The 27,159-nt window shown below is 38.4% G+C and overlaps 1 protein-coding gene across 9 annotated transcripts in view; it reads right to left on the bottom strand.

The window, feature by feature from the left end:
- The window catches only part of ABI2 (abl interactor 2), a 68,239-nt gene that overhangs the window by 25,104 nt on the left and 15,976 nt on the right, over positions 1 to 27,159 (bottom strand). For 2 of the 9 annotated variants that reach the window (XM_008074304.1, XM_021707125.1), the window contains 5 exons: positions 23,110 to 23,207; positions 19,827 to 19,973; positions 18,838 to 18,962; positions 12,057 to 12,215; positions 3,107 to 3,193 (listed from right to left, as the gene is read on the bottom strand). In XM_008074304.1, the coding sequence (XP_008072495.1) occupies positions 3,107 to 3,193; positions 12,057 to 12,215; positions 18,838 to 18,962; positions 19,827 to 19,973; positions 23,110 to 23,207 (616 nt within the window). Of the gene's footprint in view, positions 1 to 3,106; positions 3,194 to 12,056; positions 12,216 to 17,365; positions 17,549 to 18,837; positions 18,963 to 19,826; positions 19,974 to 23,109; positions 23,208 to 27,159 lie in introns of all 9 variants that reach the window. The other 7 variants (XM_008074301.1, XM_008074302.1, XM_021707124.1 and 4 more) reach the window with 7 other exon arrangements.

Genomic DNA, 27,159 nt, shown 5'->3' with positions numbered 1-27,159 from the left:
TCTCGAACCCACGGGCTCAGGCAATCCACTCGCCTTGGCCTCCCAAAGTGCTGGGATTACAGGCTGAGCCACCGAGTCTAGCTGGGAATGACTTTTTAATAAGTAGTGCTGCTATAATGTTTTAACAGTCACCTACTTAAGACATTTCTAAGTCTTTTTTTCTTTTTTTGAGTTGGAGTCTCACTCCCACTGCCCAGGCTGGAGTGCAGTGGCACACTCACGGCCACCCCAGCATCTACCTGCTGTGCTCCGGCGATCCTTCTGCCTCAGCCTTCCAAGTAGCCAGAACTACAGGCATGCGCTACTACACCCAGTTAATTCTTTATTTATTTATTGTAGAGATTAGGTCTCATCAAGTTGTCTGGGCTGGTCTCAAACCTGTGGGTTCAGGCAATCCTCTCGCCTCGGCCTCCCAAAGTGCTGGGATTACAGGCTGAGCCACTGAGCCCGGTCTCATTTCAAGTCTTAAATTGGTTATCATGCACTTCAATAGTATTAAGTTTAAAACAGCACTTTTGCTGGGGTCCGTGGCTCAGCCTATAATCCCACGCCTTTGGGAGGCTGAGGTGAGTGGATTGCCTGAGCCCGCGGGTTCGAGACCCGCCTGGGCAGCGAGACCTCATCTCTACAATAAAATCAAAAAATCAGCCGGGCGTGGTAGCGCATGCCTGCAATTCCGGCTACTCGGAAGGCTGAGGCGGAAGGATCGCTGGAGCCCAGCAGGTCGAGGCTGTGGTGGCCAGGAGTGGCCACTGCACTCCAGTCTAGGTGACAGAGTGAGACTCCAACTCAAAATAAAATAAAATAAAACAGCACTTTTGAGGTCTGTTCATGAAGCATTTTGATGTTTCCACAAACTTTGCAACTTTCACTAAAGGTGAAATCTAATGACATCCTGCTTTATAATCCTATACAACTTTCAAATCTAGTTTTTTGGTTGTTGTTTTCTTTTTGCAAAGAAAAATCTGTTTTCCCATAAAACATTCCTGTTTGATGAATTAGTCTTCAGTGTCAGTTTCAAGATCAGTCCTTTATTCCAGAAGCTGCTCAGAACTACTTTGTTCAGAATGAGTGACATCATCTCACAGAACATGCAATAGCATCTGATTGGTGGAACTCTCCAAGGTGCACAGTAAAAACAGAAAGGGGTGGGCGCCTTTGGGAGGACAAGATGGGAGGGGTGCTGGGGCCCAGGAGTTCAAGACTAGCCTAGTCAGCATAGTGAGACCTTGTCTCTTCAAAAACTAAAAAAATTGCTGGGCATGACTGTGCATGTCTGTAGTCCCAGCTACTTGGGCTGAAGCAGAAGGGATCGTCTGAGCCCAGGAGTTTGAGGCTGTGGTGAGTCATGACCGTGCAACTGCAATCCAGCCTGAGTAACAGTGAGTCCTTGACTCAAAAAAAAAAAAAAATCACCCCAAACAGAAAAATACTACAAAAGAGTATTATTCAACTAACTATCCACATTAATCATTGTGATTACATTGGATTTGTGATGGGAGAAAATTCCTTTTTACTGTAATACTGCTTAGACTTTCCAACTTGTATAGGTGTGCAGAATGGAACTAGCATTGTAAAGTCCTTCAATTCTGGTACTCTAATTAAATCCCTTTCTACTTGGTCCAACTTATCCTAAGCTGCAGCAGAGAATTAAAAAAAAAAAAAAAAAAAAAAGAGCCAAGAACAGTGACTTTCTATCTTACACTTGACTTCACAGGCCCAGCAAAGGATCACACTGTGGCTGTGCTGGGCACACCCTAAACCAGTGAATGTTGCTGAGGTCGTTTTCTGACCTGAGCCAGTGTGGGGCACACACAAGTCAAAAGAACAGTGGACCCCAACAGCATAACTGAAAAACACATGATATGTACCTGATTATATATGAAAATAGCTCTTAGATTTAACAAAACTTCCTAAAAAGTCACAAATGTTCATGGGGAACCTTCCACTAGTAGAATATATATTTCTAAAAATCAGCAAATAGAGATGCAAAGATACCTAAAGAGATACTGAGCTCTCATGTCAGCAGGACTGGATCACAACCAGTTAAAATACAAACACAGCTAAAAAAAAGAATGTGTCCATAAGAGTGGTGCATTTAGTCAGCAACAGCAGCAGACAAAAGGAGTGACCCAAGCACCTGCTGTGCGTCAGATGCATTTCCCAGGAATGGGGAAGAGCCAGCAACAAAACAGGAAAAACCCCTGCTCACACAGAGTCTATACACTAGGGCTGGAGCACCCACTCCACGGAAGCAGGAGATCTAAGCAACAGACTGCAAATATTTCTATCCCATCAGTGAGGCCATCCTTGTTATGAGATGTAGACGTCAGGCTATGGTACTATGGTATGATTATACTAAATCTTTAATTAACAGAATTCCCCTAGTTGCAAGTCCATCAAGTAACCTTACAATTGTGACGTGGCCCCTCAGGAAGACTGCTCACAAGAATCATGCAGACTATGTTCACTGGTCTGACAGTCCATTTCTCACTGAATGTTGATACAGGCCTAATTTGTAGACATGAGTCTCCTGAGCTTCCTTAGACGAGTCAATATGTCAGTAAAATAATTTACCTGCTTCCGTATGGCTCAACACTAGAACCAAGTGCCAAGGTAAATTCACTTGCAATCTATGAAGCTCCTTGGGAAACACACTGGCAGCTTGGTCCTTTGGGCTCTACCATGCGTGGCCCTTTAAACACCTGGAATCTTAGGACTGAAGGAAGACTCTCAAGCCACCTACAATACCCCTGAACCTCCAGTGATAGGAAACTAGATTACTAATGATCTAAGCAACTCAGAGAAGAAGATGGAACATCTGGTGATTAAAGAGTATCTCCTCAGTTAGAAGTGAGCTTTTTTTTCTTACATGTGCCTTATTTTACATTTGTCTTATCTTCACTACTACATTTTATGCTATTTGAAAGTAGAAATTTTCATCTTAATTATTTTATTAGCCCCCACTAACCATTCAGACAGTGACTGGTTCATAATATTTAAAAATCTGAAGTATCAGCAAATGAATGACTATTGAGTCAATCATATATAAATGACATTTTATGCCTATTATCTGATCTACAGCATAAAGAAGATATAAACTTACTATTTTCTTGGACTCTGGCCACAAATCCCATTAAAGGTAACTGAGGAGTTACCTGTAGGATGGAGGGAGGAGGAGGAGCAAGAGATACTGCAAAAACAAAAAAGGTGTGGAGGATAAGGGGTAAGGGCAAGTCACGTTAAAAGGAAGGATCATACAATAAAACGAACATATAAAGGAGGGAAATCACCATTCACAAACCTTTCACAAGTGATCTTAAGGATCTCCTTTTGAGGGCTAATTCATTAACACATAAAACAAAGTATTGGGGAGACTTTTAGTAAGTTTCACAAAAAAAAAAAATTACAACAGGAAGCATATATCATACGCAGATCTACTCTAACTCATAATGGCAAGTTATCTTTTTCAAATCATAACAACATGCCTTCTCAAAGAAAGAAGTTCTGCAGATGCAGACTACCATTAATCATTTGGTTTTCTGATTTATATACCTTGAAGGCTACAAGTTTAAATGTTTGTGAGTACAGGAGAAAAAAAATTACACCCAACATTCTAAATGTATAAATTTTACTTCAGTTAACAGGTAAATTAACTGGTTCTTCATTCATTAATTAAACAATTTACTGACTTCCAACTAAATAACTGGTAAGCACCCTGCTAGGAGGACAGTATCAAAACCATTCTCAATAGTTGGTACTATGTCATTGCAATTTTTCCTAATCCAAATTCACTGGTCCATTTCCTCTCTGACCCTACAGAGAAGTGCTGGCCTTATTCAAATCCTCAAAGTCTCCTTCCAAGCCATCTTTCCTGCCACCTCAATCACCTGGCACAGTGCCTAGCACGAGTAAGCCTTCGACAAATACTGAACATGTATAAATACACAAATAAGTCACATGCTGAACAACTTTACAAGATTAACTCTCCGGCTACAATTTCCTTTAGAATGGGCATAAAGTATGGTATGCACCATCTTAGAAAGAGAGAATACCTTTATCAGCACCAATTACAGTTAGCACTAATGAAACTAGAAAGACGAATGTGTGTCTGCCCTAAAGGAGATCACATGCCATTTGGGAACAGAAGAGGAAATACTCATCTTAACCCAACAGTATTTGCTGCAGTTCCTGGAAGTGGTGGTGGTGGTGGTGGTGGTAAGGAAGGCTATAAAGAAATCAACTCTGAGCAGGTACTTGAAGAAAGGAGTTCGTCAAGCAGACAGGGCTTGAGAAAAACAATCCAGCTAAGAGAAGCAACTGAGGGTAAAGGCTCAGAGGCAGCACAATCAGCTCACAGGGAAATGCTTCCATGTGGCTAGCGTGAAGTACCCCGAAGAGAAAAGCAGAAAACCTGGAAAGATGAGTGAGTGGATAGGAAACAGGGAAGCGCCCCATTCGCCAGTAAAAGAGTGCTCAGTGGAAGGAGACTGGATTTTAAAGTCACTCAGTAGCTGGGCTAGGTGGCTCAGCCTGTAATCCCGCGCCTTTGGGAGGCTGAGGTGAGTGGATTGCCTGAGCCCGCGGGTTCGAGACCCGCCTGGGCAACTTGGTGAGACCTCATCTCTACAATAAATCAAAAAAATCAGCCGGGCGTGGTAGCGCATGCCTGTAATTCCGGCTACTTGGAAGGCTGAGGTGAAAGGATCGCCAGAGCCCAGCAGGCTGAGGCTGCGGTGGCCTGAACGGCCACTGCACTCCAGTCTGGGCGACAGAGTGAGACTCCACCTCAAAAAAATAAAAAAAATAAAAATAAAGTCACTCAGTCTCAAACCTGTAACCCACCATTTTCCTGCTGCCTGGACAGCAAGTCCAGTAACTCCTCTAGGCCTACTCCATCAATGTGATATGAAAAACCTACTCCACACAGCGACTGCAGAGATCAAAAGATCATGGATGTAAGAAGCCTAACCCAGTGCCCGGCATATAAGAAGCCTAACCCAGTGCCCGGCATATAATAAATTGAGGCAGTTTCTAGAAACAAAAAGGAGAGGACCTAAAAAGTGTGGCAAAAGAGGACTTGGCAACTTGTGAGTTCATAGGCATGTGAAGGAGAGTACTTCTTAGATTGTTTAGCTTTCATAGCTATGAAGGAAGAAGTACCAATACCTCACTAACTTTGGTAGATAGGACTGGGGAAAAATCAGATTGATAAGTAGGAAAGTCAGGGAAAGAGAATGACATGATAAATTAGGGCTGAGATTATGTAAAAACTGAGAGTTTATGCTGTGGATACATGCAGGGAGAACATACAAATGCATAGACAAGAGTTAAGAGGACAATCCTGAAGAATGCCTAGATGTAAAGAACAGAACAGAATGACCTAGTTGTAATTAGAAACTGAAACCTTTCTTTAAAAGATACCTTTTTGGCCGGACTCAGTGGCTCAGCCTGTAATCCCGCGCCTTTGGGAGGCTGAGGTGAGTGCATTGTCTGAGCCCGCGGGTTCGAGACCTGCCTGGGCAGAGAGACCTCATCTCTACAATAAATCAAAAATTAGACGGGCATGGTAGCGCGCGCCTGTAGTTCCAGCTCCTTGGAAGGCTGAGGCGGAGGGATCGCCGGAGCCCAGCAGGTCGAGGCTGCGGTGGCCGGGAGCGGCCACTGCACTCCAGTCTGGGCGACAGAGTGAGACTCCAACTCAAAAAAACAAACAAACAAACAAAAAAAAGATACATTTTTGGCTAGGGTCTTCCCTAAAGTCACAACTCTTGGCAGTAAATCTGTGACTTGTGTGTCTGTTTCCCACTCAAAGGCTTGGAACAACTGATGATATGTTCACAACACCCAGTTTCCAAGGGTAGGCAGAAGACAATAAACAGAGACGGTAGCGGAGACAAAACAGATAAAACTGAGAAGCAGCCGCAGACAGCAAGCAGCACTGGGAGAGCAGAGGTAAGTGCATGTTCACATCGGGAAAGAGGAGCCACTCTTTGGTGTTGGCACACACCTCAACGTATCTGCAAAAGAAAAGCAGGAGGCTCCCCCCTTCAAGCACTATTTCTCTACCAAATTTAAAAAATGAGCCAAAAAAGAACTATTAGGTCCTTCGCCTCCAACAGTCTTTCTGTATTATTTTTATTGCTTTTTTTGTTTTTAAGATGAACTTTTCTAGTTCTGAAAGTGAAAATCTGAAGCCACAGTGGTTTTAAGAAGTCCATCAACAGCAGCCAGGGGAAAAAACCAATCCCAGATATTCTTTAAACAGAATTACTTTATAACAAGTTAGATTTTTCCAAAGCTAGTCTACAGCATTCTATCACAGCATTTTCTTTTTGGACCACTTCATCTAACCAGAATGGCTGTGCACTTCACCGGACTATAAAACTTCATCTAACCAGAATGTTGGTGAACCAGAATATACTGCCGTCCTGTAGACTAGATTTATGTTCCTTAGCGTTGAGCTGAAAATGAACTATTCTGGAAGAACTTAAGCATATTTGATACGAATCATTGTTGGCAATAGTCAGTTCTAGTCCTAGTCATTTTATGAATAGGCAAGAATAGGAAGTAACTTTGCAAATTTGTTTTCATTCCAGTTAACTAAAAATGACTCCTCATATGACGAGACCCTTTCCCTATAACCATCAAAAAGATCCCCAAACAGCTTCAGTTATATTATTTTCACAGTATACAATAATGAAGTTAATGAGAAGACAGGCTCACCAAGTGACTGGAGTTATAGAGAGATCATAAGTAGAATAGCTGTAAGAACTATAGCTGTGTGCAGATAGCAACATTTAGATATAAACGGTAAAAGGCTTTCCACACAAAGCAAACTTAGAGGATGAATCTGTGCTGATAAAATGTACACGCTTTCCAAGTATAACCTTCCTGGTTATTCACCAAGTTCCTTGAAGCATCCCTTTGAGGTTTGCTGTTTTAAGATGTCTAATTCAAAGAGTTTGGAGAAATAAAATTAGGCTTTTATATCTTATTTCTACATCTTTATAAATACTCTGGAGAAAATTAGATCCCAAAAAAAAAACCACCGGAAACACCACCTTTAGAGGCCATATAGTCCATTCAAACTTAGATGTTTATATTTTACATCCCAGTGAGAAAAATAATTTAAGCATTTTAAGAGTAATATTTTCTAAATAGCAACTTAGAACAAAGGATATTTTAAAGCGAACTTAACTAATCAATAAAAGGAGCTTTTCTGATAGAAGAATGTGGTGACCAAAAACTCTCAGTCCTGTAGTCTTAGAAGGGTTAAAAGAACTGGATCATTTTTGTTATTCCTTTTCAAATAAAATCACCTCATGATGTTATGCCAAGGAAAAGTAGCAAAGCAAGGCAGACAATTTAAAATAGCTGTGCTAATAGACTTACACAGTCTATTTTGTTTACTTAGTCATCTGAGACTACACTTAAACCTTTCAGTTGTTTTCTTGCTATTTTATTCTCTCTAGAGTAAACATCTCCTAAGATACCTTAAAGTTTGCTTAAAGGAGTCAAAAAAAAGCTTCTTGTTTCTGCTCCTTCTTTATGCTTTACTAAAGCCCACCACATCTATATTCTTCGGCAACTTAACTAACCATCTGGAGAATATGTGGTATGACTTTTATTTTGCAATATCACCATCCCACCATTGTTTTTTCACTGTTTCTTTTTATTGGTTCTAATATCATTCAGGGTAATTAAGCTTGACAGTTTCCCCTTTGTGTATGCCCATTCAGAAATTCCTCTATCTCATGTGACTACATATAGTCACATCTCTTAGACCCAACATTCATACTTGATGAATTAAATTTTTGGAAAAGCCTTTTTGTAAGAGAATATGAGTGGTAAAATGTTGACTGTTTTCTACTAAAGGCTTTCCTACTTACATGCCACATTACTGATTTCTTACCAACCAGGTTTATGTATGGATATGTAAACAGACATGTCAAATATATATATGTAGATATATGCATATTCTTAACACCAAGGTGCTTCTTATTCACATCTAAAGTAAAGACTGTCTGTCAACTCATAACTAGCCCTATGTGTTTCTACAACCCTCACTACTACTGGCAAGATGAATAATAAACTGGTATTTCTTTGGCTGGATTAGATGAAGAAACAGTGTTAACCAAAGGGACTTCAGTTATGTCCTGATCAAAGTGTTGTTTTCAGTAATTTCGTTTCTGAAATAATCTCATTAGAAAACAATTACTGTGCTCCTAGGGCTTGGCACCAGACATGGATGACTTCCAATTAAATTGTTCATTGACAAATGCAGCAACAGTGCTGCTAGATCTGCGCCTCACAGACGCTCGCTGCACTTCCACTCGTGAGTCCTGGATATCAGCCCACTTCTGCCAAAGCACATATCTATGGCAAGGCTCTGGTTAAGAAAACATGCTCATATGACACATGCTTTGGATCCTATCTGTTAAACCAGAGAATTAGTTAATGAGAAAGCACAACAAACTTTCTCATTTTAAAAATGAAAAAAACAGGCCAGGAGCTTACTCACGCCTGTAATCCAGCATTTTGGGAGGTGGAGACAAAAGGACTGCCTGAGACCATGGGTTCGAGACCAGCCTTGGTAACATGGTGAGATCTCATCTCTACAATAAATTTAAAAAATAGCCAGGTATGGTAGTGCATACCTGTAGTTCCAGCTACTTGGAAGGGTGAGGCAGAAGGATCGCCTGTGAGATTTTGACTCAAAAAAAAGAAAAAAACAGGGACCACTGTAGGACAAGTGGGAGTAATACAAAAGACTCACATAATATTCTTCTTCTTTCTTTCTTTCCTTCTTTCTTTTACAGTCAGGATCTTGCTGTTGCCCAGACTGGCATGTAGTGGCTATTCAATGGCATGACCACAGCACATTTCAGCCTCAAACTCCTGGCCTCAAGTCATTCTCCCACGTTAGCCTCCCAAGTAGCTGGGACTACAAGCCCATACCACCATGCCCAAGTCTAACATAATATTCTAATGCAAATAAAATGAAAATACATCTACCAACCTCAGAACACCAGTTCACAAAGCATTAACTCTTGCAAAAAAAGTTTTCCAAAGAATATGGTTTAGTAAAAAAATATTTAGTTTAGAAAAAGTGCTCTCATTAACCAACTAACAAAGCTATGATCACCCACTTTAAACAGTTACCAAATCCAGGGAAAAGAAAGGCAGAACTTCACAGAAGAGAATATAGAAAAACAAAAACAAACACACACACACATACAACTAAGTTGCCTCACACACTGTGCTGAAGGCCTGACAATCCTTACATCTTACTTCCATGAGTGTAAAGAATACCCAAGAAGTACTGATATAAGTATTTTAAAGTCCATTTAAATATGTGCTTAAACAGCCTTCAACAACATTCTATCTACAGGGTTCTCATAGGGCTATTTTGGTGCATACATGAACAAAGCATGAAATATCCCTGTACATACATACTATATATCATATATATCATGTATATTTGGCCTCAAGCAGTAACAGTGAAGCATCTCTCAGCTCCATTATGGAATCAACCCATTTTGGACTGACATTACTCTTTCGAAATTCTACTTAAGGATAAGGAAGGTGTACAAGGGCCATATGCAACCATCATCTAAGATTTTTAAGAAAGTCTATGTTCAGCAAAACTATAAAACAGGCTACATCTACAAACTAAAACTTAAAAGTAAAAACTGTAAGTACAAAACAGTACCTGAACAAATGTGGGTTTAGAAAACAGTTTAAAGGCAGAATGTTTGAAAATAGGGCAGTTTGTTAAAATTTAAGCTAAGGCAGAGTTCGGTGGCTCAACCTGTAATCCCAGCACTTTGGGATTGGATTTTACAGTCAGGATCTTGCTCTGTTGGTGAGACCTTGTCTCTACAAAAAATCAAAAATTAGCCGGGCGTGGCAGCACACCTGTAGTTCCAGTTACTTGGAAGGCTGAGGCGGAAGGATCGCCTGAGCCCAGCAGGTCGAGGCTGCGGTGGCCGTGAGTGTGCCACTGCACTCCAGCCTGGGCGACATTGAGACTTTGACTAAAAAAACAAAATTTAAGCTAAAATGAGTTAAAAGAATGGCACAGCCAAAAACACTAAGTGAGATCAAAGACAGAAGTATAATCCAGTTAAGTATTCACACTATGGTTTGCACTGGTTGAACTACAAATATAGCATTTAATGACAAGAGGGACCCAGAACTGTGAAGCAATGTGATCAAGGAACAAGGGATTCACCTGACACTCAGAGCTTCTGAGAGTGACATTGCCAGGATACAACCATTGAGAGACTGACAAGGTCTCAGGTTTTGTGCACTTTAAATTACAATGGGACATCTTTTCCACCTTCTTTCACTCAAAAAAGGAAAGACCTGGGAGGGTAAGAGAGAGATTTTTTTTTTTTTTAAATCTGAAGGTAGGTAGGATAAGATAGTAGAGAGAACATGGAACCTGGAATATGGAAATCTAAGTTCAAATCATCACTTGACCATCACTTCAGCCTCAGTTTCCTCACTTATAAAACACATATGAAAATGATCACCAGCCGGGCTCGGTGGCTCAGCCTGTAATCCCACACCTTTGGGAGGCTGAGGTGAGTGGATTGCCTGAGGCCGTGGGTTCGAGACCCGCCTGGGCAACTTGGCGAGACCTCATCTCTACAATAAATCAAAATGAGCCAGGTGTGGTAGTGCGCGCCTATAGTTCCAGCTACTCGGAAGGCTGAGGCGGAAGGATTGCTGGAGTCCAGCAGGTTGAGGCTGCGGTGGCCGGGAGCAGCCACTGCACTCCAGGCTGGGTGATGGAGTGAGACTACAACTCAAAAAAAAAAGAAAAGAAAATGAACACCAATCATACAAGCAACATGATTCTAAGAATCAAATGAAATAACAAATATAAAAGCATTCTTTAAATTGTAAGTGTTTAATATAGAAGGAACACCAAATTTCTGTAAGACTCTAAAAAATATAACTACAGGTGATAGCCACAATAGACAAATTTCAGCTCCATAAAATGCAAGGCTTATCAAAGATGGAACAGGTTGTCCCTAATATCTGAGGTGTTCACACATGGGCTTCTTGGCAAAAACTCAGAAAAACACAGTAAGTTGACACACCATGTCCACAACAGTCATAGAATCTATCTGGTCTTGCCCTCTCTGTGCACTAAACAAAATGAATGCATATAGCATTAAATATGTGCCAGATTAAGTTTTCTGCATGCATGATGCAACTGATTTCCTACTTATTTTAATTAATAATTAAATCTAGATCAGTTTCTCTAAATCCTAGTTTTCCCACCATGGGTTGGGTATGAGAATTGAATAAGACAGTATAGGCTAGGTAGAGTGGCTCACACCTGTAATCTCAGCACTTTGGGAGGTCAAGGCAGGAAGATCATTTGAAGCCAGAAGTCTGAGAACATCCTAGGTAACATAACAAGACCCCATCTCTACAATAAATAAAAATTCAAAAAAATAAGCTAGGCATGGTGGTATGCATGTGTAGACTCAACTACTCAGGAGGCTATGGTGGGAAGATCACTTGAGCCCAGGAATTTGAGGATGTAGTGAGCTATGGTCACAACACTGCACTCTAGCCTGGATGACAGAACTAAACTACTTCTAAAAAAAGAGATAGCATAATTGCCTAGCACAAAGTAAATTCAAAAACGTCATTTCCCTTTTCCTTTGCCACATTTAAATTCTGTTCATGTACACCAAACTTTCATTATGTTATTCACAGAGCAAGGATATCTGATTAAATAAAAAGGAAATACCATTCATCACAATATTATTTTTAAAAAGCAAATATCACTAAAACATTCAAAAGAATTCTGCTCAGAAAAGTTATATGACTTTACATGGAAATCATGTATTAATTTTTTAAAAAGAATTGAAAGACACAGTATTAGCAAAATACTATTCATTCATTCTTCCACTCATTCAACAAATAGTACCAACCACATATCATGTGCTATTTATTTATAATTAAGGAGTTTTTTTAATTGAAGGTTTTTAATTAGATACATTCTGTAGAATGTAAAAAAAAAATCTAACCTGGATTCTGGCTATAAAAAGGTCCTCCGTTCATCTGACTCTGAAGGCTGGCTTGTGAAGCTATGGAAGGAGGACGTCTATAGGGTAATGAGCCCCCTATTGTTGGAGGAGTGTGGCGAGAGGCAGGTCTATTCATGCTGTAGAACTGAACAGGATGACCTGAAATGGGACAGAACACAAATGTGTCATTACAAGAGAGTATGTCAGATAATAAAATACTTTATGTACGATGCCTAAATCTTAATAAGGTTATTAAAAATAACATTTAGCTTATTTAATTGCTATCTGAAAGACATAATGCAAGGTGACAGTTATTGTTAAGCTGACATTATATCAAAGTACAAAAGCAGGAAAATAAAAAAAACACAATTAAATTTAGAAAAGCTCCATCTGAATCGATTACATGATGATTTTATTAAATTAATAATTTGAAGGGATTTCAAAAATCATTACAATTAATTAAAATTTACTCCCCCAAAAACCAGACACTAAACACTGAAAACTAAAACTCAACAGGAAATGGCATTTGAAAAAGCAAAAAAAAAAACTGTTTAACAATCTTATTTCAAAACAATAAATAATGGTAATAATAATAAATTTAAGGTAGCAAAGAAATTTGTTTAAAGGAAAACAAAGTATTCAGCAAAAGTCAAATGACAATTTCGAGTCAAACACATTTTTAGTCAATCAAAAATATTCATCTCTAAAGTTAGATTATTGCTTTAAAATAAAAATTTAAGAATTTTATAATAAAAAAACTAGGATACAAAAAAAATCAAAATATATCTTATTGTTAACTTCACCCCTGAATCTGTACATATTTATCATCCGTTTCACTACATTTTGTTCTCCTGAGAGTTCTTCAACACCTACTGCAGTTGGAGACATGTTTCCCCAATCCATCAATTTCCTAATAAAACAATCCAGTTACTAAATGTTACTTGGACCTCACCCCTGCTTACAACTGAAGCGAGGTCTGTTGTTACAGATAGCACTAGAGGGTAGGTCAGCAGGCAGGAGAGAAGGAGAGGGCAGAAGTGAGAAGGGGGGAGGGGACTAAGGAGGAGGAAAGTAAGAAGAGGGGAAAGGAAGGGAGAAAGGACAAGGGAAGGAAGAAGTGAAAGAATAAAACCCTTACGCCAAACCCAACAGGAAGCTAGAAGGCAAGAGGGTACACTGAAGCATTTCACAGAGGCCAGCCCACTGGAGAAGGGGGAGAATGAGGGTGGGAGGCAAGGAGCGAACAAGCTCAGTTACTATCCCTCTGTGTCTATTACCTAGAAATGTTTAAATTTTAAAATAAACTAATCAAAACTCAGTGAAACAACACTTATTTAAGGTAGCATAAGGCGCATGCTTATTCACTTTGTTAGAATTCTCATGCTCACATACACTGTGGTCATATCCTCCTCCAGCCTTTGTATTTCCCAGCCGAATCTTACCATCTTTATTCTATTTTAATATGTGACTCTATCTTCTTGGTAACTTTAATTAAAAGCAGTAGAGGGAAAAAAACACTCAACAATTTTTCAGTCTTATCTATGATTATGAAAATGTTTTTACATTACTAAAATTGCTCAAGAACTCCATAAATCCATCAAACTTGGATTCATATGAAGTAATATGAAGACTATTACAAAAGCATGCAAGATGTTATAGCATTTAATCTTCTGACATATGTACAAAAACCTAAAAGTCAACTCTGTTGTATAAACTCTTAAGCATTCAATACTAAACATAATCCACTATCAACTGAGAAGTGTCTATAACCATGATAAAAAATGTAAACTAATAAACTATTCTTTAAAAGGCATATTTAGTCATTTGAACCAGTGGATACAAATACATTATCAGCATTTTTTTTTTTTGAGTTGGAGTCTCACTCTGTTGCCCAGACTGGAGTGCAGTGGCCGCTCCCGGCCACTGCAGCCTCACCTGCTGGGCGCCGGCGATCCTTCCACCTCAGCCTTCCAAGTAGCTGGAACTACAGGCGCGCGCTACTACACCCGGCTAATTTTTGATTTATGGTAGAGATGAGGTCTCGCCAAGTTGCCCTGGTGGGTCTCGAACCCGCGGGCTCAGGCAATCCACTCACCTCAGCCTCCCAAAGGCGCAGGATTACAGGTTGAGCCACCGAGCCCGGCTAGCATTTTAGTAATTAAGCTATTAACAAACTAATACAAACCTAGGGTTGTCAAGTTAAAAACATCTGATGATTAAAATCATTATGAATGTTATAAAGTTAGATTCACTCTAAAGCCTCACACATTCTAAGTCTGCAGTGATTCAAAGACACTACAGAAAAAAGACACTCTTCATAAAATTAACAAGATATTTACCTTGTTTGGGGTCTTTAAAAAAATAACAGCTAATTATCATAGACCTAACTATCTATCTAAAACCAAAAACGTCTAGAAGAAAACACAGAACAAAATCTTTATGACCTTGGATAAAGAGTTCTTAGAAAAGACGCCTAAAGTATAATCCATAACACTCCATTTAAAAAAACCGACAAAGAGGACTTAATCAAAATGAAGAATTTTTGCTATTTCAAAGATACTATTAAAGAAATTGAAAGAGGCCAGGTGCAGTGGTTCACACCTGTAATCCCAGTACTTTAGGAGGCCAAAGCAGGAGAACTGCTCGAGCCCAGGAATTTGAGACCAGCCTGGGAAACATAGCAAGACCTTGTCTCTACAAAAAAGTTGTAAAAAATAATATAATAATTTAGCCAGGCATGGTGGCACGTGCCTTTAGTCCCAGCTATTCCAGAGGCTGAGACAAAAAGATCACCTAAGCCCAGGTGGTTGAGGCTGTGGTGAGCTGTGTGTCACTGTGAGACCTGACTGTGAGACAAGAGAGAGAGAGAGACGGAGAGAAAAAAAATCAAAAAATGGAAAATATCTGCAACTCATAATTGATAAAGGGCATATATTCAGGATATAAAAGACTTCAATGATAAGGAAAAAATTACCCTGTTAACAACGCAGGAAGGAGCAAAACATTTGAACAGATACTTCACCAAAGAAGATATACAGATAGGTAGCAAATAAGCACAGGAAAAGATGTTCAGCATCATTAGTCACTAGGAAAATACACATCAAAACCACTGCACATGAATTAAAATGGTTGAAGTTTAAAACCTGACAATACCAAGTGCTGACAAGGATGCAAATGGAAACTCATACATTGTTAGTGGGTGTGCAAAATTGTATAGCCACTATGGAAAACAACTTGAAAATTTCTTTTTTTTTTTTTTTTTGAGTTGGAGTCTCACTCTGTCACCCAGACTGGAGTGCACTGGCCGCTCCCGGCCACCGCAGCCTCAACCTGCTGGGCTCCGACAATCCTTCCGCCTCAGCCTTCCAAGTAGCTGGAACTACAGGCGCGTACTACCAAGCCCGGCTAATTTTTTTTGATTTATTGTAGAGATGAGGTCTCGCCAAGTTGCCCAGATGGGTCTCGAACCCACGGGCTCAGACAATTCACTCACCTCAGCCTCCCAAAGTGCTGGGATTACAGGTTGAGCCATCGAGCTCGGCTGGAAATTTCTTATAAAGATAGACATTCACTTAAAATACAACCAAGCAATATTCTACTTCATAGGTATTTATCCAAATGAAATAAAAACAAATGTTCACCAAAAAAACTGTATGTGAATGTTTATGGCAGCTTTATTCATAATCACACACAACTGGAAGCAATCTAAATTTCCTTCAGCTGGGAAAGGGATAAACAAATTGTGGTACATCTATAGAATAAAACACTGTTCAGCAATCAAAAGCAACAAAATACTCAAACAAGCAGTAACATGGGTAAATCTCAAATGCATATGGCCAAAAAACCAGACCCAAAAAGCTACATATTATACTGCTTCCATTTAGGTGATATTCTTACAAAGGCAAAATTGAAAGACAAAAAGCAGATCAAGGGCTTACCAGGAGCTAGGTACAGAGGAGAAGGACTGACTACAAAGGGGACATGAAGGAAATTTTGAGGATGACAGGACTGTTCTACATCTTGATTATGGTGTTAGTTATGTGACTGTAAACACTTACCAAAACTCAAAGATATATACACTTAAAAGGGTGGATTTTACTGTATATAAATTATACCTTAGTAAAAAGAACAAAAAAGTGCTTGGTGACTCAAAGACATTGTATTAAAAAGATCATATTTATATAAATTATTGGTAAGGTCTTTAACCTGCTTTTTGCTAAAAAGAAAAAAAAAGAAAAAACATAATTATCCACTCACATAACAAATATTTAGTGAACATTATGAGCCAGGCACCTGTTATCAAATTAACATTTAATTAAAAATGCAGACTCTTGGTTGGGGGTGATTTGTCCTTTTTCTGGGCTTACAGCCAATTCCAAGATGCATTCTTTACTCTACTGAAAAGAAGCACAACAAGGTTCCTATATTTAACTAGTTAGTCTTGTCTAACAGTCGCATGAAGATCAAAAAACAGTCCACGTTTACATTTATCCACTGTAGAGAGCTTTTCTTTAAAAGTTCCATTATATATATTTTACAAATAAATAAATACAAACACCGTTATAAAAGGAATCCAATAAAACACCACCCAAAGTTCATTTTAGTTGAAGGATTTTTTAAAGTATGTAGACATCTGGTTATGCAGTAAGCTAAATATATACTCTGTGAAGTACCTTACTGGCAAACTGAACATCAAGGTGATATGTGTCCAAACACATATATCTTATAACAAGGTAAGAACTCGTTTACCAACCAGCATCACTATTAACTGTACAAATATATCTTGTAATGATTGAGTCTATCTCTTCCTCCATCAAAACAGATTTAGGTTGTAATTTTAAAACACTAAAATAAATAACCAACTTAAATAAGCTTGAAATTCTTGCAACAGATTCTGACAAAATAGAGACTTTCAACTTGTTATAACAAATATTTCCTATAAAATAAACCACAAAATTATTGTCGTAGATTTGTGAATGACTTAACCCTTACCAAACAATATTTCTAATGACAATTTCTCAAAACCATATAAAAGGTGGCTCTATACTAAATTCAAAAATCTCTAATAAAATAAATTTAGGCAGTAAAAAATATTTACATTACCCTATGGAGAAAATGAGAAACTTTACCCTGACTTTCTCATGAACTCATCTTTGGTTACATGCCACTTTCTAGTTAGCACATTCTTCTTATTTTTTAATACAAAGTACAACCTAACCAAATAAAAACAAAAATCATGAAGTTGGAGTTGCAGGCAAGAGAGCAGGCAGATGGTAGATGTGCCTGACAGTGAACAAGCCCATACTCACCTGTAGGGGGAGTGGAAGAAACAACAGGGGGAGTTGGAGAAGTGAAGCCATCAGCAAGGGTCTGGGCACCCCCAGCCGCAGCGTCTGGGGCAGTGGAGGAAGGGACAGTAGCAGCAACAAGAGGGGCAGGGGCAGATGCAGAAGTAGCAGGAAGGGGAGGAGTGCCAGCAGAGCCAGCAGGGGCTGAAGGGAAAGAGGAGGAAGAGGCAGCGTTAATGAGGCTGTCAAGTCAGGCAGGATTAGAAAAGGCACTCGAGTAGTTAATGTTAGATAATCAACGCTTAACACTAACCAAAAGTGTAGAGAATTAGAAAAAAGAATGAAACTTATGTTAAAGGATTATTAGGTATGCAGCAAATAATTCAAGATGCTCAGGGTAATGCACAGATTTTTTTAATTCATTAAAAGCAAACATTCCTTTTTACCTGAAAGCCCTACTCTGGAAGTATTCCCTTTCAGAGTTATTTTTAGCTTAACAGTCTATAAATAGTATACAAAACTAAACATAATTCACTAAAAAACAACAGTATTCTGTTTGAATTACACAAATCAGAAAATGGACATTTACTCCAAACAACATCTCATCAGGTAAAAGAAGAATAAAAAAAAAACACACAAATTTTTCCACGCTATTATAAGTAAACTAAATGTGTAATATTCTATTTGCCTTTTGTGTCGAGCTTTTAAAGCTAAATTTTTTTTTTTTTTTTTTTGAGTTGGAGTCTCACTCGGTCACCCAGACTGGAGTGCAGTGGCTGCTCCCGGCCACCACAGCCTCGCCTGCTGGCCTCCAGCAATCCTTCCGCCTCAGCCTTCTGAGTAGCCAGAATTACAGGCATGCGCTACCATGCCTGGCTGATTTTTTGATTTATTGTAGAGATGAGGTCTCACTGCCCAGGTGGGTCTCAAACCCGCGGGTTCAGGCAATCCACTCACCTCAGCCTCCCAAAGGCGCGGGATTACAGGCTGAGCCACCGAGCCCGGCTTAAAGCTAAATTTTAACTGTGTATCCTATATCAAATAAGCACATTTTTCTGTTTCAGAGAAAAGAGATTAGCATTTTCAGAGACTACTAAGTTCCAATAAGTCCACTAAATTTAACTGTCAAAGCTATTTTTATATTTGCCCAGTCCTTTGTTACCATATGATCCTCACACTGAATCCCCACTGTGAACAAAGACAGACACTGTCATAAAGCCAGCTGGAATAAACATGTGACTCATGCCAACGTGATACCTGAAACCTCAAAGCAGCAACTTAGCCGCATCACCAAAGGCATAAAGAGAAGTGCAAAGTGAGCAAAAACCTACAAATCACCTGGTAAAAACAGTAAATGTCTAAAGACTTCCCAACATTTATGGAGTCCTAAAGAAAAAAATCCCGATGATGAAGAAAACCTTCCATAACTAAATGGCAAGCTGAAATCAAGTTCAAAAAGGAAGAGAAAAGCTGAAGCCCCATGGGTGTGTTACCTGGAAAGACACTGGGAGGAGAGGGGGTGGGAACAGCAATGGGGACCCCCACACTCCCACTTCCACTGTTCTCACGACTGCTGCTCCGACTGCTCGGGTGGCTTCCTCCACTACTCCCACTGCTGCTGAAGAAACAAGAGTCACCAAGATGTGAGCATTTGCATACAATCAGATATCACTGGCACGTGCCAAAACTTTCTGAAATGAATACAGCTACAATGAAGATAATTCAAAAGCATTCCACTACAAATGTAAATTTCCTTGAGCTTCAAGTCTGTGACGGTGAGTGTGAGTGTGTGTGAGGGTGTGTGAGAGTGTGTGTGTGTGTGTGTGTGTGTGTGTGTGTGTGTGTGTGTGTGTGGTGTGTGTGTGTGTGTGTATAAAAATATAAACGTCTTAATAAAGTTGGGGGAAAACTGGGTCCAATAAGCTTGCTTTGACCACATTTTAATAGCATGTACTAAAGATACTAAGAAAAAAAATCCCCTATAAACATAAGTGCTAACTAAGTGTAGGGACTTAACACATTAAAAAACAATATTACCTTCTTATATTCCAGTTTAGTGTCTGTCTGAAGAAACTGCTTTTATAAAACATTTCCTTAACAGATTTGACTAATTTTAATTTACAATCATAGCTTGATAAACTATTCCACATTAATATTTTGTATATAGTTTTTCATCTGTAAAGTTCCACCAAAAAACAACTTGAAATTCCCCACACTTGGTCCATATTTTTTTTTTCCAGATCAACTAAATTATTAGCCTTGTAGAGAAGTTTGCACTTCAGGATGTCTATTCTTTTTCAACTTCCGGTCTGCTCAAAGTTGCATCAGAACATGAGGAGAGAGAGGTGGAATCAGATGAGGTTGGAAGAGGAGAGTGAGGAAAGAACTTAGTACTTGGAAAATGAGAGAGATTGAACTGGAGTTATCTGAACAGGTTATGGTACTAAGACCATCACATTTTGCACTGAGGTAGAGAAAATACCTGTAAGTTCGATTTCTCTGATTCACAGAAGCTGTCCTCACAGGGCTCTGCTGCGAGGGAGCCATATTACGGGTTGGGCTGGGGACGTAATCATTTGGTACCACTGGAGGACGCACGGGCTCCAGTGTGCGATAGGGGGAGTGCCGCCTACAAAAAGAAGAGCGTATGTATGGTATGATTAAGCAAGCTTCGGCACAAGAAATTCAGAGCTGCCTGTCGTGAAATACAATTGGTAATCGGAGATAGGAAATGTGTCTTAACAAAACCCAGCTACCAAGTTCAGTCTTTCCTAAAGCACCACTTCTCCACCACTCGGGATTTGATGAGTATTGCTGGTTTTTCAGTCTCCAACCTCAGTTCCCTGTGCTAATGCAATTTTGTTTATTTATTCTCAGAGAGCGCAAAGGTTCTCCACCATTTTAAGTCAAGGTTTCCCAGATGCTACTCTTTTCTGAGAAGAGTTTGAATTACTTTAGTATCATGTCAAAGTCTCCCAACTGCACTGCATGAATGCACTAATTATACTCCTCTCTCCTCTCTTCATAACCAAAGATATTCAAAGACAGAAACAACAATTCTAGATTTTAGATGTACAACACCCATAGTAATGGTCAATGTGAGCCATAACAACTCATTTCCCTTTCTATACACTAATTACATAGAAATTAAAGTTTGGCAGGGCTCGGAGGCTCAACCTATAATCCCAGCACTTTGGGAAGCCAAGGAGAGTGGACTGCCTGTACCCGCGGGTTCAAGACCAGTCTGGGCAACTTGGCGAAACCTCATCTCTACAATAAATAAAAAATTAGCCGGCATGGTAGCCGCGCGCCTGTAGTTCCGGCTACTTGGAAGGTTGAGGCAGAAGGATCACCGGAGCCCAGCAGGTCGACACTGGGGTAGCCATGAGTGTGCCAATGCACTCCAGCCTAGGCGACAGAGTGGGACTCCAACTCAAAAAAAAAAGTTTATCCGAATACAAAAAAAGTCCACAAACTGATCTCAACTTCCATTCTCACAACCTTACTTTCTCACTTAACTTCTACTTTGATCTCTTTTCTCTCTCTTCTCCTCAGATGTCAATATTTACAAAGGTGGGGCAAAAGCAGGGAAGGGGAAACAGCGCTTATCTTCGAACTGTAAAATTCAAAATAGACTAGATTTTATTAACATGTATCTCCCTCTTTTTCTCAAAATTTCCTTTAAAAGGAAGAGGCTGAGAGGATGAAGAAAGGAAGTATGATAGAAAATAAGACACACACTGGAAAATTTGTGATTATTAAATTAGTTTGCATCTCTAAGTTCCCAAATTCTCTGTGACAATGATAAAACACACAATTGACATGACACTGACATCATGCAGATGAAATTCTGGTCTTGAAAATTAAAACCCATGCTTTTCTTCAAATTATGCTGCTCAACCAAGGTATTTCTCAATAATTCACTTTCCAAAAGGTTCCCAAGGTTCCTTCAACTATTGCTTTCCTGGGCCGCTCAAGTTACAGCTTACTGATATTGAATGAGATCGCTTTACAATGACCCTGTTCACTCTACTACCTTTCACAGTCTCTCAGACACACACACATACACACACACACACACACACACAATGAAAATAAATGAGGAACACTGGATGAAATACTGGGTCAAAGGGAATACTTTGAACTTAAAATACTAAAAAAGAAGCTCAGACACCTCTAAAATTATAATGCAAATATAAAAAATAAAGTAGAAAACATTAATTTCCCAACTTCTAATTTTCAGAAAACTTTTTCCAAGCAATAAAAATGTCCTGTTTCATCCAAGTAAAAACCCTTTAATAATTAAAACTATGCAGTAAAGGTAATGACACAAACAAGGTAAAAAAAAAAAGGGGGGGGGACAGAGGAACAAAATATGGCAACTAGGCAAAGACTATGTGAAAAAAATAGACTATTGTGACATCAACTGGCAAAGAGGGCCTCAGCATCTTGGATCCCCAAAGGTTCCACAGATCCACTGCTGATATACAAGGAAAACAAATAATGGTATATGGATAAATCTTCAAAGTTTGAGAGCAACATTTTATTTTTCTAAAGACTAAGCGGGTTTTTTGCTAACAAATTTTATTTAAAACCTAGCAAAATCCATTAGGCACTCTACATGCTAGAAACGTAAATGTTCCATAAGGAAATAAAAGCGAAGAGTTCCTATTGATTTCTCTACTCTTACCACTGCACCATTATACACTACTAGGTCATCTACATTCTACCCTGAAGTTCAAATTTTATTTGATCTTCTAGATTCTCTCCTCTCTAATCTAAACAGAAATTTTCTGCCCACCCCCTAAAAAGCCATCCTATTCCTGATGGAAATTCACTTTTATTATTTTGTCTCCCCCCATCCTATTATTCCTCTTCCAACACTATCTTCCACTATATCCCAACTCATCTTTGTCCTGTCCTGATCCACAGTGCTTGACTGGGTTTTGGTGTTTTGAGGTTTGTTTTGTTTTGTTTAGGTGAGGGAGCCAAAAACAAGACTGTCAATTAAAAATGTTTTAGTGTATCTCATAAAGCCAATGGTTGTCAAAGCATTTTGTCTTTATCTTATATATTTTTAAAATCCAATTTGTGGTACAGTGACCCTGAAAAGTTGATAGGTGACAAATACTACCCCCCTTTTACAGATGAAAACACTGAATTGCTGAGAGGCTGACTATGTAGGACCACAAAGTAATCAGCAGAGCTGGACCAGAATTTTATTCATCTGGCTTCTGGGCTATATTACCCGATCATAAATCTCAATCACAGTATACCAAGTTTATATTATGTTGCTATAGAAGAAAAAGGTCAAAGCTGCTTCCATTAATTTACCATTTTTGCCAAAAGTCAAATCCAGAGCCCAATTCTACAGGACCAACTAAAGCTCAATATTCTTATAACAAGCTCTACAGAATTCTTTAATCACACAGAATTCTTGAGAAGGAAAGTTTGAGTTCAACTATAAAAGACTAAACATCTCTGGAACAAAAAAGGAATGAATATTAGACTGCAATTTATAATAACCCATAAACTTGGGCAAGGATTTTACCTCAAATTTAAAATTCATTAGAAAATAATTTCTAAACAAAATATTTTTAATGAATAAAGATATATTTTCCAAGAAAAGATAAAGTTACACACACAAAATACAATCCTGGAAAGAACATGTTCTCTCTTTAAATATTCAAAAATAAATATACGCTGTTTCATTTTTAAATGCAACACTACATGAAATGGTTTTCACTTATTACTTATCTACTTACCCAAGTGTCCCCTTCCCTGACATAGGGGGACTTGGGGGTTTCTGAGTTGGAGGAGTTGTACGTGGCAGCCCTCCCATCTTCATATTCTGGGTACTCACCTAAAAAATTTTGAGGAAAACTTAACAGTAGGCAGTGAAATTAAATGGCATATTTGGGAAATAACACTGTGCTATTCAACAAAGGAGGGCAGGTTTAAACATAGGGGGAAAAAATTAGAGGCCATGCATTTCATATGCAATTTCTACTCTACTATTATTCCATAGTTGTACTCAAAGGACTCTTCCTAAGGTGAGATTTTCAAATGTTTATAGACTTCTCAAATGAAAAAACTTTATTTGCCATTAGGCCATCACACCAACAGATCACTGGTTAGACTATCTAATATTAAATTCAATTGAAATTAAGAAGGATAACTATAAAACTTTTGCTTTTATCAAGAGTAACTCAATCTGAAACAATAATGTCTTTAAGCAATTCCTTAGTTTTTAGATAGCTTCCTTTGGATAGTAAGTATATCATAAACAAAATTTATTTCCCCCAAAAAATGCAACTATGCATAGCATCTGCTGTAACTAGATAACAGAAAATGAACTATACGACATACAGAGAAAAATTTAGATTTTTAAACTGTAGGCCAGCCTTAAAATTCAGATTTATTTAAAGTTCTCTTATGAGGGAATCACCTACCTGAAAACTGCTAGGAGTTCAAGCCAAGTTCCTAAACATCTGAATCAGAAAGTTAGTGCTGAGCTATCCCCTCCACCAGTGAGGAGGGCCAGAGGCAATGTTGTGGCTCCAATCGGAACTAGACTCACTCAGGTTCAAACTGAAGGTTAATTCAGGTATGAGAAAGATACGACATAGGCCTAATGCAGACCTGGGCCATGACTCCTCTCACTAGTCTGCCCCCAACTGAAAATGCAAGTATGAAAAAGATGGGTAATTTGGTAATAATGTCACCAAAGGAGTTATGTGAGCACTTACACAGAGAGTCCTAGAAATCCAGTTATCTTTAGGAGCTAAGAGAAGTCACTCACAAATATAGTTCAAGTGCAGTCTCAAGTTTTTTGAGACTACCAATGTGTTAGTTAATGTTAACCATACAGGTTCATACCTGACCCTATTTTAAGCCCCTAATATTTTGAATTCCCATCTTCAAAATACATTTCAAAAAAGGATCTCAACTTTTCTAATAAGACTGTCTAGATTATTCAAACTATAAAGTAAAACTGCAAGACATTATATCACTGAAATCAGAATACATGTATAACTAATTTCAAAATATAAATTTTAAGACAGCAAATCACAGTTGTATATAGAGTACTAAGGCTATCAAAACTAACTCTGACTTTGGTGGAATTTTTTTTTTCATTCTAAAATATTACTTGTTTTCTGAACTGTCAAGAAATAATATATCAAGAAACAAGTTTCTCAAATGAGTAATAGCCCAGTGAATACGTTGCGTGTGATGTTAAAACAATCTTTAATGACAAATGATACCTTTGAAATGTTCTTTATGAGTCGGGGTCTCACTCTGTTGCCCAGGCTGGAGTGCAGTGGCACGATCATGGCTCACCACAGCCTCAACCTCCTGGACTCAAGCAATCCTTCCACCTCAGCCTCCTGAGTAGCTGGGACCACAGGCGCACGCCACCACGCCCGGCTTATATTTTTATTTTTGTAGAGATGAGGTCTCGCTATGTTGCCCAGGCTAATCTCAAACTTCTGGGCTCAAGCAATCCTCCTGTCTCAGTCTCCCAAAGTGCTGGGATTACAGGCATGAGTCACTGCGCCCGGCTGAAATTTCAATATTTTTAAAGTGAAGCACTCATTTGTAATCCTTTTGCTGCTGCTTTTAAACAATAAATACAAAACAAACTGAATTTTAAGTAAGAATAAAGGTTAATTCATCCTTGCTCTCCCTCTCATTAAAAAGCAGAGGGTATACTAATTATATCTTAAAATGAAAATGCCGGAAAAAGTTTTTCTTAAAAAAATTAATCCACATTTGAGGAAAAATTTAGGAGTATTATTAACAAATAACCATTAGCTTTTAAAACTATAAATCTTAATTTACAATACCAGAAGATTCTTAAAGTGGTAACCAAAGTCCTTTAAGCTCAACCTTAAACAACATAAAACCCAAGGTTACTTTAAGAGATGAGGGAAAAGTGAACCAAACACTAAAACTACATCAATTTGCTAGAAACAGGAAGGAAAAGGAGCAGGAATAGAAAAAGAAGAAAGGAGAGTTTTATTCTATACATGGGATTGCTAAAATATTTGAAAACAGCTTTCCAACTCTGATTTGATTTAGGTTTGTGTATACAGGGTGTTTTTGTTTAAATTGCAGTATCTTCTGTAAGGTCTTTGAACCTACCCAAAAAAGCAATAAAAAATAAACAACCTATAAATTAAAATCTGATAGATGTGTGTAAATAAAACTCAGCACATTTTATCATCGGTAGAATCATCAAATAATTATGTTTGTTTGGCTAATGGGGTTAGATGAGCAATTTAAATCACTTAAAAAATCAGAGTCCCTGTAAAATGTTCAAACAATCTAATTTTATACTTCCCTAATACTGTAATATCTTTCTAATAAGCTAAACGAATTTTTCCATATTTCCTCAAAGCAGTTCTCCCTTTGTGATGTTTTTATACTAAATAAAACAATAAATACGTTATGCAGAATATAAATACTATCATTTGAGATTTTTAAAAAATAGGAATAAATGCCAAACAAAACAATTTTTTATAAACCTGAAATAATTTGGTAAAAACATAATTGCCAGATAGCCATCGTTATCCTAAAAACTATTTTGAGGTAAGTTTTCAGGGAAAACAATAGTGCCTGACAAGCAGCAAAACACACGACTAAACTGTATTGGTAGAAGGAAATTTAATGTGTTTGCATACGTGTGTGGGTACACACCGTAAATTCAGGATAAAACAAAGTAACACTGTAGCCACTTCATAATAGGAATTCCACATGTATTATTTTTAAGTTACAAACATAGCAGAATTATCATCTGGCACGTAAATGTGAAGTTAACGGTTCTGAATCACAAGTGGGAGTGTTCATTATACTTTTCCAAGTCTTACTGGGAAATTGGAATGAAACTCTGGTGGCTGACTATAACAATAATTTCATTATGTGTGTATTTTTTTATTCTATAAAATAAAAAGTCATCAAGAGCTGAGTGAAGGCATAAGGAGGAAAAGTTTTAAAAGTCCCCATTTTTCCCTACCAAGAGAAACATCCCAAAACAGAAGAAATATTTCATGTAGGTACTGAAGGCTGACGCAGGGCCACAGCTCACAAATTCCTACTGGGCTATGGTGAAGGAATGTAGACAGCAGTGGAGGCAAGAGCAGGTTCTTTATGACTGAAAGGCTGCCTGGTCTCACAGGTTTTGGAGATTCTACACAGGGAACCACTTCTCAGGCCCATGTTATGCCTTATGCATTTTTCTATAGTGCTCCTACCTTTCCTGCTCTATCCTTTTTGGTACATTCAATACCCCCTTCACTACTGAGATATAATATAATGTTCATATAACGACCACTTGTATACCTAATCCTGAATTGTACTCATATCATTAAAATAAATTTTAAAATATATATAATGTTCATTACAAATCTCAGTGCTTGCCAGCACTCCTGAACTTCAGCATTATTTCTACAGCTAGCCAGTCACATATCTCTAACTCACAGAAGACACTGCCTTTGTTATAAAATCACCCACTGACAGATGACCTGCCAAAACAGAAGTAGACGCATTTTAAATGGTATGTGTGCATATCCTTCAATGACCAACCACCTGCCAGACTATCAGGTACAAGAGAAAAGGCATAGGAACAAAAGGAGGGAGTCTGAGAGACACAGAGCTCTATAAAAGGATTTATCTACCTGTTTGGTATTCTGGAATAAATCAGACTCACATGTTTAAAAAAAAACTAAAAGAAATGTCTACAAATTCTGCAGAAATCAACAGAATAGAAATAATGTGGGAAGAAACTGTTAGAGAAGGTTTGAGAGAAAAACATG

This window comes from Carlito syrichta, unplaced genomic scaffold (genome assembly GCF_000164805.1).
Source record: "Carlito syrichta isolate Samal-C Ts95f unplaced genomic scaffold, Tarsius_syrichta-2.0.1 Scaffold316389, whole genome shotgun sequence".
NCBI lineage: Eukaryota > Metazoa > Chordata > Mammalia > Primates > Tarsiidae > Carlito > Carlito syrichta.
Note: the sequence above shows the minus strand (reverse complement) of the source record. Positions and strands in the feature narration are given on the sequence as shown.